Source organism: Schistocerca cancellata, chromosome 11 (assembly GCF_023864275.1).
Source record: "Schistocerca cancellata isolate TAMUIC-IGC-003103 chromosome 11, iqSchCanc2.1, whole genome shotgun sequence".
NCBI classification, from domain to species: domain Eukaryota; kingdom Metazoa; phylum Arthropoda; class Insecta; order Orthoptera; family Acrididae; genus Schistocerca; species Schistocerca cancellata.
Genome location: NC_064636.1, coordinates 80,791,341 through 80,807,898, shown reverse-complemented (window position 1 = coordinate 80,807,898; position 16,558 = coordinate 80,791,341). Strand labels below are relative to the sequence as shown.

At 39.9% G+C, this 16,558-nt stretch overlaps 1 protein-coding gene across 2 annotated transcripts in view; it reads left to right on the top strand.

Annotated features, from left to right (window-relative positions):
* The window catches only part of LOC126108658 (zinc finger protein 391-like), a 56,573-nt gene that overhangs the window by 27,238 nt on the left and 12,777 nt on the right, over positions 1-16,558 (top strand). For both annotated transcript variants that reach the window (XM_049913969.1, XM_049913968.1), the window contains 3 exons: positions 3,965-4,039; positions 4,121-4,195; positions 13,726-13,763. In XM_049913969.1, coding sequence (XP_049769926.1) covers positions 3,965-4,039; positions 4,121-4,195; positions 13,726-13,763 — 188 coding nt within the window. The remainder of the gene's footprint in view (positions 1-3,964; positions 4,040-4,120; positions 4,196-13,725; positions 13,764-16,558) is intronic.

Below are 16,558 nucleotides of genomic sequence, written 5' to 3'. Positions count from 1 at the left end.
TTATGTTTACATTTTTCCTCTGTCAGCATCAGCACATGGATGTATTCAGTTACCTCGAGTACCTGCACTAAGCGCTGGGAGTGTCAGTGTCAATGTTGTGTTATATAATTAATAACATTGTGTTTCAGTGAATGGTACACTTGGATACATTTTTGAATAGGTCTTCTAGGAGAGGAAATGAATTGCCGAATAAAAAATACAGGGTGCCATTTAGAAAAATCATACCGTTGTTCATATCTTTGTAAAAAACGAAGCTACAGTGAAGGCAATCGTGCTGATGGGTGTCCTCCTGACAGCTAAAGAACATTTGCTTCAAACATTTTGTAATTTGCATCTGGACAAACAGTTATTTAGGGTGGTCAAGATAAATGGGACACCTCGTTTAATGAGCAGCAGTCTGTCCTCTTCAAACAGTGGAAAATCCAGGATGGAATAATGACAGTCTCGTGAAAAGGGTAGTTGCTACTCACCATATAGCAGAGATGCTGAGTCACAGATAGACACAACAAAAAGACTACAGTTTTTTGTTGTGCCTATCTGCGACTCAGCATATCCACTATATGGTGAGTAGCAACTATCCTTTTCATAATATTGACATTAAACCGTCCTTTTCAAAAATATTGCCGTTATTCCATCCTGGATTTTCCATTGTTTCATTCATTTCCTTTGGTCATCCTCCTATTAGTGCAACTGATGAACATTTGTTAAAGAAAATACACAACACAGGATGAAATGATGTTTGGTCTCATCATTCTTATTGAAGATTCTTTTTGAAGATTAGCTTTGGTATATGCAGGACTCTCAATATAAAACACAGATCAGCAACTTACACTAATTAACAAACATTCTCACAATTCATTGGTGATGAACTAACATAATACTTCTCACCAGTCTGATATGCCAAGGGGCTTTACAATTTAAACAATCCAGTGCTACGTGACTAAGAAATAAAACTTTTGAGCACGGAGAAACATGGCAAGTAATCACTTCAGTTAGTGAGCAGGATCTGAACAACATAGTAATGTTATATTACTGTTCCCAAACAATTGTTAACTGAGGCCCTCATGCATCATGCATATTTGTAGACTTACAGGAATCACGGATCAGTAAAATACATGCTTCTTAAATGTTAAAAAATGTAGTTGTACACTTAGAAAATAGCCAAAATATAGGTACTATTTCATGGGAGAGCAAAATTAACAAGATGATGATCCCCAAAGTTAAGTAGTAAAATATCAATAAACTGAAATTTTCTAGTTTGAATAATTAACAAACTAACAAGTTATTTTAGTGAAATTAGTCTTTTTTGTAATGAGAAAAACTGGGGCTATGAAACTGGTACTTAATTGGGGAAAGAAGTAAAGTTTAAAGTTTGAAGATTCTGAAACATGATACTTGTTAATACAAATAACTTTTGAAATATGAAGGTTTTAAAAAAAATGTAAAACATTAAATGAAAAGAGGAGAATGAGGGCTTTCAAATCAGCTATATCAATTCAGAAACAAACAAGTCTTACTTATTCTAAATTTTACTTCAAGATTGATTGTATGTGTGGTAATTCATGAACATTCCCTTAAAAATATTTCTAGGTGAACTAATCGCAAGAGTATACTCAGTAATTTACATAGTAAATAAAAAGTTGTGAGAATCCTTTCTTAAATAAGAATTGGATATTTTGAGAAACTATTGAATATGTGACACAGTTTGTGTTGGCAACATAGTTCTGTAGAGTCATGACAACATGGAAACCACAGAAACTAAGTGCAAACAAATTACGTAAACAATATACGCTGTCTCCCTCCTCGCTCATGTTCTGACATCCAATAAGAAGAAACATTTTTAAGAACAACTACAATAATCTACGGAGAAAAATGTCAAAAGATCATTAACTTAGTAATATTGATAGCAGAAAGTAACATAAAATAATTGCAGTAATATATTATAACATTACCAAATCACAAAATAGCTGGAACACTAATAGTTTCGTTTTAGAGCTAACATGTTCATTCAGTGTAAGTAATGTAGACGCTGCTGTAGAGAAATCCTGGTTAGCTGCTGATGACATGTGATGAGGCTATATTTCGCCCAACAGGTTGCTACATATGGAACAGTGTGCTGCAGGTTCCATGGAAGTGCAGGAGAATGTTTTCCATAGCACAATACTCCTCCTATCAGCCTGTATCCATGGCATGCTGCATGTGCCAAGCCGCCATTCACCTCGGTGACGGCATCTGTGGAGACGATTATCAACCAGGTGTAGCAAAACTGTGATTCACCCGAAGAGCCGACACGTTTCCATTGATCGACAGTCGAATCCTGATGCTCCCATGCCCACTGCAATCATAATTTAAGATGTCATTGGGTCAACATGTGAACATGTAGAGGTGGTCTGCTGTGAAGTTTCATTTTCAACAATGTATGATTAATGTTGTGCCCCGAAACACTTGTGTGTGCACCAGCAATGCACTATCTCAGCAGAGATGCCTCAGATCACCACCCATCCTACTTTACAGAGCAAGCAAGCCTCCGAACCCTGCGAAGAGTCGCGGACGGTCAACCGTTTAGCATCTAGTAGTAGTTTCACTGTCCTACCTCTTTCTGTAGATGCTCAAGACAGTAGCACATGAACATTCGACCTCCTTTGCCGTTTTTGAGATACTCGTTCACTGGCTCTGGGTAATAATAAGCTGCCCTTTGTCAAAACCGCTTATCTCAATGGATTTCCCCATTTTCCGCCCATATCTTAACTAGGGTGATCCCCCACCCATTTCTAGTTCACTTACATACGAGGGTGAGTCAAATGAAAACCTTACATATTTTTTAAAATATTGTTTATTGTGCAGAAGTGGTACAAAGTTGTATCACTTTTCAACATAATCTCCCCCACACTCAATGCAAGTCCTCCAGCGCTTACAAAGTGCATAAATTCCTTTAGAAAAAAATTTTTTTGGTAGTCCGTGCAACCACTTGTGCACCGTGTAGTATACCTCTTCATCAGAACGAAACTTCTTTCCTCCCATTGTGTCTTTTAGTGATCCAAACATATGGAAATCACTTGGTGATGAGGAATGGCACCATTTCTTGCTCGCTCTCTTTGTTTCAGGTCAGTGTAAGTGAACCCAGGTTTCGTCACCAGTAACGATTCTTGCAAGGAAGCCATCACCTTCTCGTTCAAAGCGCCGAAGAAGTTCTTCACAAGCATCAACACGTCGTTCTCTCATTTCAGGCGTTACCTGCCGCGGCACCCATCTTGCAGACACTTTGTGAAACTGGAGCACATCGTGCCCAATGTGGTGTGCTGACCCATGACTAATCTGTAAACATGCTGCAGTGTCATTCAGTGTCAGTCGGCAGTTTTCCTTCAATGTGGCTTCAACTGCTGCAATGTTCTGTGGAGTCACAACTTGTTGTGCCTGACCTGGATGAGGAGATCTTCCACTGAAGTCACACCATTTGCGAACTTCTTACTCCATTCGTAGACTTGCTACTGCGACAAACATGCATCACCGTACTGAACCTTGATTTGTCGATGAATTTCAACAGGTTTCACACCTTCACTACGAAAAAACCCTGGTGCAAGTCACAAGTGGGGCGGTCATCTTTAGACTGATACTGTGAAGGTATGTGTGCATCTGCACTATACTGCCACCTACAGGCCATTCTGCACACCGTTTGTAGCACGCTTACCAACGGCGCGAAATTTTGATTTGTTCTTACAAATTTATGGTTTTCATTTGACTCACCCTCTTATTTTTGTTACCGCATCACGTGCCGTCACCACCACCATATGGCCATCCAACTTTGCAGTGGGTAGTGGCTTACCAGTGTATACTGCCCTTGTACTATACATATTGTAATGTTGACTTGCTAAGAGTGTCTAATTAAATGCACGAGAGGGTGTTGAGATCCCTACCTTGCACATAAATGTATTAATAAACAATTAACAATTTATTTGTGTTGCAGATGTTTGAGTTTGTGGCTGTCAAACAGGAATGGGTCGAAGATGATGTGAAGAATGATGACTGTAATGAAGCTCAGGTTGGTCTCCACGCTGTTGAGAGGTATGTGGGCACATTGCCTCTCTTTGGTCAATCCATTAATGTGTGGTTTCTGTTACAGGAGCCTGAGAACGCAGTTGTAGAGGAAGATGGGATTCACGTCAAAACACAGCCATCTGAATGGCGCATATTGAAGGTAGGGTAGCTGGGATTGTAGTGTTTCTGAGTATTTCCTTTATTATTATTATTATTATTATTATTATTATTATTATTAGTAGTAGTAGTAGTAGTAGTAGTAGTAGTAGTAGTAGTAGTAGTATTGTTGACCATATATTTCCGAATCCAAGATGAGGTCGTTTCCCAAGATTTAGTGCTCAGAAGTAGGGTGACGTCTTGCATTTGTGGCATATGATCGGGAGTCTTTTTCTACCGAATAGAACCTAAAGCTTTCATTAAGCTGTAACTCTAGTCTTTGCCACACCTGCCGCATTAACCATGAATGTATGTCTGTGCTTTGAGCATTTTTTTTACGATAGCAGGAAGTGTTTCTTGTGGCAAATTTTTTTCCTCAGTTGCGTTTGACTCTGCAGATCCCACTTCTAAACTGCGTAGTAAAGTGTGTAAAGGATCGAAGTGTAAAACAACTCACAATGTTGTACATTAATGACCGTGCAGACAATAGTAACATCAGACTTTTTTCAGAAGATGCAGTTATCGGTAATGGAGTACTGTCTGAAAGAAGGTGCATAAATATTGCCAGATCTTGATAAGATTTCAAAATGGTGCAAAGATTGGCAACTTGCTTTAAATGTTCAGAAATGTAAAACTTTGCACTTCACAAAACGAAAAAAAAAAACATAGTATCCTATGGTTATAATATCACTGAGTCACCCTTGAAATCGGCCATATCTTCCAAATACCTGAGCGAAGCACTCTGTAAGGATATGAAAGGGAATAATGACATAGGGCTAAAGATGTTAGTTTCTTGGTAGAATACTGAAGAAGTGCAATCTGTTTTGAAAGGAGATTGCTTACAAATCACTCATGCGACCCATCCTAGAATATTCCTCAATTCCGTGGGTCTCATACCAAATAGGACTAACAGGGGTTATTGATCGTGTTCAGAGGAGAGGAGCACAAATGGTCACAGGTCCGTTTAATCCGTGGGTGAGTGTTACAGATATACTAAAGGAATTGAACTGGCAGTTTCAAGAACAGGTTTTAAATGTTGATTCTAGGAATATACTACACTTCCACTCGCTCACATCGGGATTGTGAGACTAAGATTAAAATAATTACTACTGCTCAGAAACATTCAAATAATCATTCTTCTCTCGCTCTGTATGTGAATGGAACAGGAAGAAACCGTAATAACTGATACAATGGGGCAGATACTGTGCCTGCAGGTCAGTGGTTTGCAGGGTGTAGATGTAGGTTCAACATAGAATTTTTCAAAGGGATGCAGGTGTCGTTATGATGCAAATTTCAGATTCTTGCCTGTTTGGCATTCAGCAGAAACAAACACTTGTATGTCGTCAAGGAAATGTGGAGTCACAGAAGCCAGTGTTCAGAGGTTGTTAAAGGATGAAGGACTTCTAAAAAACGCAAAGTCATCGACTGGGAAAGCTTTCAGTGGCCCACAGAGTGGATGTTGTGACGTAAACTAGTCCCACCTGTTACTCGGTACCTGCACAGATTTGCTGGATCACCATCTGAAAGTGACTTTGTAGGACTTATCCATAAAGCAAATAGCCAGAAGCTGCTTTTTTAAAGATCCTTCCGATGATGATCAGTTTCTTACAGTCTGTAATTTCTGCAAACAGGTAGGTAGTATGGACATCTGCAGAGCTTAATTGTTCTTGTCCTGTCAGAAAGCAAAAGAACACACAGTACAGATGAATGATTAAATAAATGGTTTCACGTGCCATTAACCCTCAAGCAAGCATGTCGATTTTTGTAACATGAGCGGGTGCAAGACGCATTTAGTACACATTTAAAAATCAGTTTTGTTCATGTTTCCAAGGTAAACATGAGTAAGCAAAATCATGGTGTAATCATAGTTAAATTAAACATTGATGAAATAAATGTACATTATATGTGCTAAATCACTGTTTAACTAAAAATAATGAAATAAACTTTCATTGTGTCATTTTGATGCCATTTATGAATCTTACCTCACAGTAATGTCACACTTGAACCTTTAAATAGTGGAGTTAATCAGATCACAGCCACCCGCTTATTAGATTGCTAATTATCTAGTATACAACTGCCTCATTGTGGGGTTGTACCTGTTGCCCGGAATCCGAGTCATTTTCTTGCACAGATCATACATTTTTTCTCACCTAGCATGCCGTTTATTTTATATTACTGCTGCTCACAATGTAGCACTGGGTTAGCTGAAGCAATAATGAAGGTGTAGGAATGTGCTCACAGTTGTAAAGCAACAATGGAAACGTACAAGACAGTGTTGTTTGTGGAATGAAATTTTCTCCATGCAGCGGAGTGTGCACTGATAGGAAACTTCCTAGCAGATTAAAACTGAGTGTCGGACAGAGACTGAAACTCGGGACCTTTGTCTTTTGCGGGCAAGTGCTCTACAATCTGAGCAGCCCAAGCGCAACTCACAACCCATCCTCACACCTCTACTTCTGCCAGTCTCCTACCTTCCAAACTTCACAGAAGCTCTCCTGCGAAACTTTCAGAACTAGCTCTCATGCAAGAAAGGATATTGTGGAGACATGGCTTAGCCACAGCCTGGGAGATGTTTGCAGAATGAAATTTCACTCTGCAGTGGAGTGTGGGCTGATATGAAACTTCCTGGCAGATTAAAACTGTGGTCCAGACCGAGACGCAAATTTTATTATCTTTTCTTCCAGGAGTGCTAGTTCTGCAAGTTTTGCAGAAGGGCTTCTGTGAAGTTTGGAAGATAGGAGACGAGGTACTGGCAGAAGTAGAGCTGTGAGGATGGGTCATGAGTTGTGCTTGGGCAGCTCAGATGGTAGAGCACTTGCCCGCGAAAGGCAAAGGTCCCGAGTTTCAGTCTCTGTCCGGCACTCAGTTTTAATCTGCCAGGAAGTTTCAGTGTTGTTTGTGGTTGGCGAACTTTCTATACGAAGGTGCGCATGTTTGAGAGTACAGTAGAAAAAGTCACAGGACTGTTACTGTAGTCACAAATATTGTTCAAATGACCCAAAACACACATTTTGAAGTCTATTGCTTGTAATTACAAAATATGTTTTCTCAGCATGAATTAAACAAACACTGAGCGAGGTGGTGCAGAGGTTAGACACTGGACTCACATTCAGGAGGACGACGGTTCAATCCCGCGTCCGGCCATCCTGATTTAGGTTTTCTGTGATTTCCCTAAATCATTCCAGGCAAATGCCGGGATGGTTCCTCTGAAAGGGCATGGCTGACTTCCTTCCCTAATCCGATGAGATCGATGACCACGCTGTCTGGTCTCGTTTCCCAAACAACCAACCAACCAATTAAACAAAAGGAGAGGCAACACAAATGGTTCCCAAGGCTGGTCTAAAATACAGACTAAGTCTGTATCAAATGAAGACTTAAGTGTGGAATGAAGAATGAGCTAGAGTGCAGACTCACTGAAAATGGCGCAGACTTTGGCCTTATGAAGACTCGCTCCAGAATGTCACTGAACTTCTTTAATTTATAACTGTTCACAAATTGAATATGCCAAAAAGTTCATCTTTTATTTGCTATTGATTTGTGTGTGTGTGTGTGTGTGTGTGTGTGTGTGTGTGTGTGTGTGTGTGTGTGTGTGTGTATTTAAAATTCAGTAATTGTAAATTTAGTAGTTTGTAATTAAGGACCCTTCCTCATTAACATTGCTGTCACCAATAAATTCAGAAAAATCAAGTGATCAACAGTATATCAACAGATCTGGGAAATTTACTGTTGTTTGGCTATAATAGGCACTGAAAATTTGGACCAGGTAAAATCTTTAATTAACAATGTCTTTTAAACTAATTGAATGTATGTCAGTGTAAATACTTTACTGAAAAGAAGGAAAATAGCAGTTTCATTTGGAAGTGGTCTTTCCTTCCGAATTTACCTATTAGTTCATAAGATTCTTCCCATTACTAGACATATGAAATTTTATAATTGTAATAATTTTTTATCGCCATGATTTCTGATGAAACTAATTAGCCCATTGCAACCAGGACAACAAACTGAATTACCTGAATAATATAGTTCTGTGGAGGCAATCTGTTTCTATCATTTTGATAATAAGCACAACATGTGCTTAATGTATGAACTTCAACACTGTAATCTTTAAAAGAAAGTTAGTGAAAATTTAAGTAGTATGGTGTGTGTCAACAAACGCGTGCGCGGCCGACCACAGTCTCTGAATTCAGTTGGCAGAGACTGTAGTCTGGGTGTGTGTGTGTGTGTGTGTGTGTGTGTGTGTGTGTGTGTGTGTGTGTGTGTCAGTCATCTATTTTTGACAAAGGCCTTGGGCCGAAAGCTTATTTTGTGACAGATTTTTGTTGTACCTATCTGCAACTCAGCACCTCTGCCGTACGGTAACAACTATCCTTATCATAACAGTTTATTAATCAAATGATTTATTTGTGATCGTGTAAAGAACACTGTGAATATGATATTTTTCTTTTCAATATTTCTGTGCAGAAACTAAAACTTTACACAAGACTAATTTCAGCAGCAGACATACTTCAACCTTATTTCTATAATAATATTGTTATAGTGACGCAGCGCGAAAATCACTGCGTATTGACATTTCCGTGTCTCACTTCCCTCCCTTGCTACCAGCCGCACCTGTTCCCCTACCAAACCCAGCAGGCGTGTCCACATCACCTAAAAGGTTTGTACCAAGATAGCAGCCAACACAGCGAGCTTGTGGAGACTGAGAGACAACTGTGATTGGCTGACGCCTGGGCACTAGCTATCAACTCACTGAAACGTCAATCAGAAAATAATATTAATTGAAGTATAGTCTATGCATCCTGTAATTTATGGGTTTATTCACCCATTTATGTGCCATAGCTTGTTGGACTACCGATGTTGGAGAATCCTCTATATGTGTCCTCGGAGTCTTTCACAGAGGCGTGACTGAATAAAATCTTCAAATCGTCTTCATTTTCGAGCCGTGTCAGTTCATGTAAAACTCTCGAGCTGTCGATGGCTAGTTCCACAGTCGTCGTCAGGAGTAAAACTACTGACTGGTGGGGCTGGCACTATTTTTCACTCACATACCTGCGACCAGGGCCACTGGCACGTCAGAGAGTGCCAACATGACGTGTGTGAGGAAGGTGAGAGGGACAGCTCGTAGCAGCTCCGGTCCACTGTAGGAGTGACAGACATCAGGCGGAGCGAGGGACTGGTGCCACGTATCAAATGTGGAGTCTGACCTCCAGGTTGTACTCCTCATTCACTTGAAATGTGCGAGAAGCAACCGCATCGTTGCTATTAAAGCTCACCAGACCTGCAACAGCTTTCACTGTATCACCAGGACTACAACAGTGATCTAACCATTACCAAGAGAATCTGCATCATTGTTTGTAAAGTTCACACCACACCCGCAGAATGTGGACGGACCTTGCTGTATCATTTGTGCACCCACCTTACTACTCACAGTAACTTCAACGTTATTAATGGCCTCATACGCCGTCGCCTGAGAACTTCTAAATCTCGTCCTATAATGTGGCATCTCCGTTCACCATCCCGTGCTGTTGCACATTGTAATCTTACCCTCACATACATCACCAGTAGATTTTCATTCTCATAAATAGTTGATTCATTTCATAAGCTTCGAGAGGAGTAAGATGTAAAAATAACTTTTTTACTTATTTTCATTTTCTCATTGTTGGCTGCAGTTCGTGATGTCTAGGGGTAGATTATTGAGGCTGAAATTTTTGACTTGTTGTCTTCCAGATGACTTAATAAGAGTTAAATAAGTCTGCTGCATTATTTCTGTTCCTATGAATTTTTATTTTATCCCATTTTTCTGTGTCACACTATCTTTACAATCTCTTGTTTAAAACAGAAATTTATATTGTTATTGCCAAACATAAAAACAAGTCTTTCATCAGAGCCATGCCCACTACTACTACTACTACTACTACTACTACTACTACTACTGCAGTACTAACAATATTCCAAAGAGTTTACAAAACAAATAGCATTTACAAACTTTCTTGACAAAAGAAGAATCTTCAGCAACTTATATCATTATTTTTAAATGAGTCCAGAAATAAATTTAATAAATATCGTCAGATTGTGCAGTTAATAATATGAATTTTAAGTATGCCAGGTATTTTGTAATTCCATATGTTTCTAAAAGAAGAGTAATTTTAACTGTACACACAGAGTTCATACATATTGATTGTAATAAAGTAATTTCTTTTTATACATTTTAACCTGAAATATAATACAAAATATACAAAATCATACGAAATTCATTTAGTTAAACAGCTGATACAATGTTAACAGAATCTTCTGTCGGTTCTTGGTAGAACAACATTATAATAAATGAAAAGCACCAGTTTGCTTTTGTTCTACAATATTACTTTTATTTTTAACTGGTTTTTGGCTTACAAGGCCATCTTCAGACATTTACTCAGTAAAATAATTTACTCAGTAAAATAATTTACTCAGTAAAATAATTTACTCAGTAAAATAATTTACTCAGTAAAATAATTTACTGAGTAAATGTCTGAAGATGGCCTTGTAAGCCAAAAACCGGTTAACAATAAAAGTAATATTGTAGAACAAAAGCAAGCTGAGATAATGTTCACCTATTCAAGATTCGAAAATCTTCCTAATATCATCTACTTCTGTTAAAGAAAAGTATTGTTAGAGGAGAGGTGTCCCTTTACAACGTGCAGCTGAATGGCCACTATGCCATCTTTCTAGATTATGTTGAAGTTATTAAGAGTGGTAGATTGGGAGCACGAGAGATCCCCCAAGGCCTGTCCTTGTTTTGCAGGTGTGTTGGGAACTTTACAGTTTCAAGCAATGGCACAGCTTCTTATGGTAATGGTTGGATGATTGCTACAATTGTGTGGTATATTTGTGATAAAATCAAAGCCATTGCAGGTTTGGAGAGTTTTAATATCAGAGATGTCATTTCTTATCGCACGTTTCAAGTGAATGAGGTGTACAACCAGGACATGGGTAAGTCGTATTTTACGTGTACAGTCTCCTTTGTTGTTACGGCCAGGAATCATCGTTAAATAAATGTATCAGATTCTGTTGCTGTATGGTATAAAGGAGATGGACTTTGTAAAAAATATTAGTTTCTGGTTATGTTACCTTCTATTATTGAAACTGAAATAAAGTATGTTTCCTTTCCCTATCTCTCATGACCACACGTGCTACACATTGATCTTGCCAAAAGCCGAGAAGCGATTCTTCTTGGTGTTGTTGCTCTCAGGGGCACGCTGGGGTGCTCTCTGTCTGAGGCACCCCTGGGTAATTCTGTGAGCTGCAGCACATGATCTGCTCATGCGCAATACTTCGTTGATGTCACTGGGTGTGACACAATCGTGACACTCTGGTTTGACACAGAGTTGCACATGATTTTATTCTGCATATGGTCTGGGCAGGAGTTGATAAGTTTCATATTTCAAACGTGTCGCTGACCCCTCCCCCCCTGATGTCACTCTGTCCCTTGGTGGGCCGGAGCTGCTATGAGCTGCCCAACCCACCTTCTGCGCATGCAGCATTTTGGCCCTCTGTGATTGGTGCCATAGGTCTTAATGGTAGGTATATTAAGTCTTGCATATTATTTTTTGTATGGAAGTGGGCAATCAAGTGATGTGTTGCCTCGTAAAATTTATGCCATAATGCAGTAGTGAGTGAAAATGTGCAAAATATGATAATATGTGTCGATTTCTTTGTTTCCAGTACTAGAAATTATTGAACTTTGTTGTTACATAACTTCAGTAATATGCGTCTTCCAGTTACATGTTTCTTTCTCCATACACCCACTATTTGGGAACATTATCCCACATTTACTGACACATGACAATGTTCTGCAATTATTGCTTATGTTATTCTGTATGTTGTCCAAAACCAAAACTGAATTTTCTCTCTCTCTCTCTCTCTCTCTCTCTCTCTCTCTCTCTCTCTTTGTCTATCTGTCTCTGTGTGTGTGTGTGTGTGTGTGTGTGTGTGTGTGTGTGTGTGTCTGGTGCTGTGCTCTGAGCTATTGGTTTGAAAGAGAAACATATCACTTTTGACAAGTTTCATTAAGCCATAAGTAAAAGGTGTGTCTCAAAAGCTCTGTGAACAGTCTCAGAAAATAAAGGAAACAAGAATAACAAACAAAATACTTTTACTGGTGTTCAAAGTAATCACCACGAGCTACGACACACTTCTTACGTCAGTTGAAAAGCTGTTGGAAACTGTCAGCAAGCACTTGTTACGGAATCGCTCGAACCACTGTGGTCTTGTTGGATATCTGAAACGTCTTTAAATGTTCGTGAACAATAGTGCTTACCTGTCTTTGCTTAATTCTAACTCATTCTCAAAGACAGCCACTGATCATCTGCAAGCATAGCTTTTGTGTCTTTGCAAAATGGAGCAGTGCTTTAACACGCAGTTTTGCTTCAGATTAGCAAAAATGGCGACAGGGATTCGTGGAATGCAGTGTTAGTGTACGGTGTTCAAGTAATGACTAAAAAGTGTTTGTTTGAGTGATTTAAACGCTCTATAAATGGAAATGACAGTATTGATGATGACCCACATTCAGATCAGCACGTACAATCCCAGGCGACACTGAACAAGTGTGACTGATGCTTGCATACAGTTGGTACCTGTCTTTGAGAATGAGACCAGAACAGTCAGAAATAAGCAAAGACAGTTTCAGCACTGTTGTTCACTAGCATTTGCAGGTATCCAACAAGGTGTGACCAAGGTGTTTAAAATGATTCCACTAGAAGCATTTAGGCACAGTTTCCAAGAGCTTTGCAACCAATGACAGAAGCGTGTTTTAGCTAACGGTGATTACTTCGAAGACCCGTAAAGGTACTTTGTTTGTAACTATTTATTTCCTTTATTTTCTGATATCGTTCACTGAACTTCCCAGAAGCATCTTGTAGGCTAAAAAACAGTAGTTGATATTCCTAGATCTTAGCACGGGCTACTACAAAATGTTCTTGGGTTCCTCAAGAAATAACTTGCATTGCAGTGGTAGAAGCAGTCTTTCCTGTGTTGCATAGTGCAGCATTGCGAGTGCTCGACTGTGTAACCCTGTTAGCAGTACTACTGGTTACTGGCATTTGTGTGTTTTACACACTGGAACAGCAAATACCTCAGAAAGCTCCCCCCCCCCCCCCCCCTTTCTCTCTCTCTCTCTCACACGCACACACAGTGTGTCCTTCTTTGATGTTTTCCATATGTACATCTCTCTCTCTCTCTCTCTCTCTCTCTCTCTCTCTCTCTCTCTCTCTCACACGCACACACAGTGTGTCCTTCTTTGATGTTTTCCATATGTACAGGGTTTGAATGTCATTCCTGGACATCAGTTTCCTTTAGCAGAGTGGTGCAATTCTCAAAGAAACTTGGGGAGAGATCTGTTTCTGTACAAGTAAAGAATTGGAGATAGTGGCAATAACCACAAGTAGGAGTATCATAATGTTATTAATTGGTTACCGTACTCTGATAGTGCAGTGCTGTGTCGATGTAATTTGCTTGCTTTGCAGATCAGTGTTAGCTAATTCTGCAATAAATCTGTTACAGGAACCTGAATCGGCAGATACAGCAGTGGGCAATGCAAGGTAAGATGCACTCTATTCATAAGACATCGGAAATCCTCTTCACAGGAGGTAACTTTCAGTCGACACAGCCATGAGATGGTCAGAAAGTACATTTTTCATCACTGTACGGTGTTGCCTTTTTGTCACAAAAATAACCTTGTCGGACAGAATATAGGTTGATTTAAAAAGAAAGAACAGATTTCAGTTGTCTATTACAGACAAACTGTGAAAGACAGAAACACATCGCACATGGTACTGAACAGAGAAAGGTTCAAAGTTACGTGCTCGCACACACTCTATACCGTACACCCAATGCGAGCAGTGTATGTTGCTCGAGAAATATTGAAACTGTAGTCCATTTCATCCTGCACACAAATCAACAGTTCTCTGTTTATTGAACTGACAGCTTCAACAATTCAATTCCTCAAATCTTGAAGAGTAGCTGCCCTAAGCAGGACGAAGACTCAGTCCTTTATGTATCCCCACAGAAAAAGGTCACAAGGTTGAGGTCTGGTGACCTAGGAGGCCAAAATCTATGAACGAGATTTTGTTGTCCACCTCTTTCAGTCTACTTTTGTGGGGCGCTGGTATAAGGTAGCACTGTACCTCAAGGAGAAAGTTAGCTGGTGCATCGTTGTGCATAAAAATAAAACTTTTGGAATTTTTGTGAAGTTGAGGAAACAACAAATTTTGCAGCATTTCCAGGTCTGTCATTCCTGTCACAGTATCCCCTGCAAAAAAGTGAGGTCCATGAACTTTGTGAACAGAATCAGCACAAAACACATTCAGCTGCTGTGAGTCTCTTTCACACTCAATGACAGCACCAGAATTTTGTGACCCCCAGATTCCTACATTATGGCAGTTTACTTTACCTAAGGTCTATTCGTCCAAACAGACGAGTTGTTTGGAAAGACTGTCCTATACTATATCCTGAAGAACTGAAATGCAAAATTCTTACCTCCTGTTGCAGTCGCCGAGACACAATTGCTGCAGTACCTACAACTTGTAAGCCTTCATATGCAGACTTAGTTTCAGAACATGGGACGCCATTGTTCACGAAAATTTAAGTTCCTGTCCTGCCCACCTCGTGGGCTTCTGAGGGCTCCCTGTGAACTCTTCTCGGATATGTTTGACATTTTCATCAGATGTGTGGCCAGCCAGTGCTCATCTCTTTGCATATGCAAACAACTTCCAAGAATTTTTTTATGCCAATCGTAAATCTGCTCGTGCACAGGCGGCTTGTTGCCAATTCGATGGCAGAATGTACGCTGTACTCGAACTTCACGTAAATTTTGACACACAAAATGATTTCTCTGGTGGTGTAGTTGCCGTGCAGCTATAAACAAACAACAGCGCAGGTGTATCAAAATTTTGAACCTGTGACGTGCACAATGTGTTTCTATGGCTGTTGATATACTTTCCGGGATGTGAGGTCGTGGTCCAACCACGACCTCACATCCCGGAAACTATATCAACAGCCATGTCACCCGGTCATGAAAGCCTTCATTCTACAATATGTTTCTATGTTTAGTAACTTGTCTTTAATAAAGAATTGAAATTGTTCTTTATTTTGAATCGCCCTGTATTATTCACCTCATTAAAATAGCTCACTGCTCTCTTTGGAGTGCATCAGATGGTGCAGAATTAATACTAGATGGTCATTTGACCCTCCAGCTGTGCCAGTCGATTGTACAGCATCAGGGCAGCAAGATGAGCCACAGTGGAGGCGTGACACAGTGGCAGAGAGGAACTACTGTCACTGGGTGGGATCGTGACCCCACCGTGAATGAAGTTGCTCGATTTGTTCTACATCTGTATCTACGTACATATTCTGCAGCCCACCATACGTTCCATAGCAGAAGGTACCGTGTGCCACTATTAGTCATTTTCTTTCTTGTTCCAGCTGGAAATAAACTGAGACAAAGACTGTCTATATGCCTCTGTACAAGCCCCAATTTCTCTTGTCTTACCTTTGTGATCCTTGTGCAGAAGGTACATTAGTGGCCGTAGAATCATTCTGCAGTCAGCTTCGAATGTCGGTTCTCTAAATTTTCTCACTAGTGTTTCCCAGAAAGAACATCACCTTTCCTCCAGGGATTCCCATTTGAGACCCTAAAGCCTCTCTGTAATGCTTGTGTGTGGTTTAAACCTACTGTTAACAAATGTAGCAGTCTGCCCCTCAATTGCCTCGCTGTCAACTAGGCGCAGATCCCAAATAATCGAGCATTGCTTGTATGTGGTCTCCTTTATTGATGACTCAGACTTCCCTAAGAGTGTTGAAATAAACTGAAGTCGACCATTTACCTTCCCTACTACAAATCCTTAGATGCTCGTTCCGTTTCATATCGGTGCAACCTGATATTAAATGACATTATTGTGTTAAGTGGGTAACTAGTAATGCTGTATCTGGACATTATACACATTCTATCCGCCAAATCAGTTGGTTATATAGAGAACAATAGTGGTTCTATCACACTTCCATGGGACACTCCTGACAATAGCCTTGTCTCTGACAAACAGTCACCATTGAGGACATTGTTGCAAGTTCTGTTACTTAAGAAATCCTTGAGCCACTCCCATATCTGGTAACCTATTCTGTATTCTCAGTCCTATGTTAGCAGTCTGCAGTGTGGCACAATGTCAAATGCATTTTGGGAATCTAGAAATGTGGAATGTGCCTGTTGCCCTTCATCCTCGATTTGCAGGTCGTCATGTGAGAGAAGGGCTAGCTGCATATCACACGAGCGACACTTTCTAAAACCGTGCTGATTTGTGGATGAAAGTTCTTTCATATTGAGGAAATTTGTTATATTTAG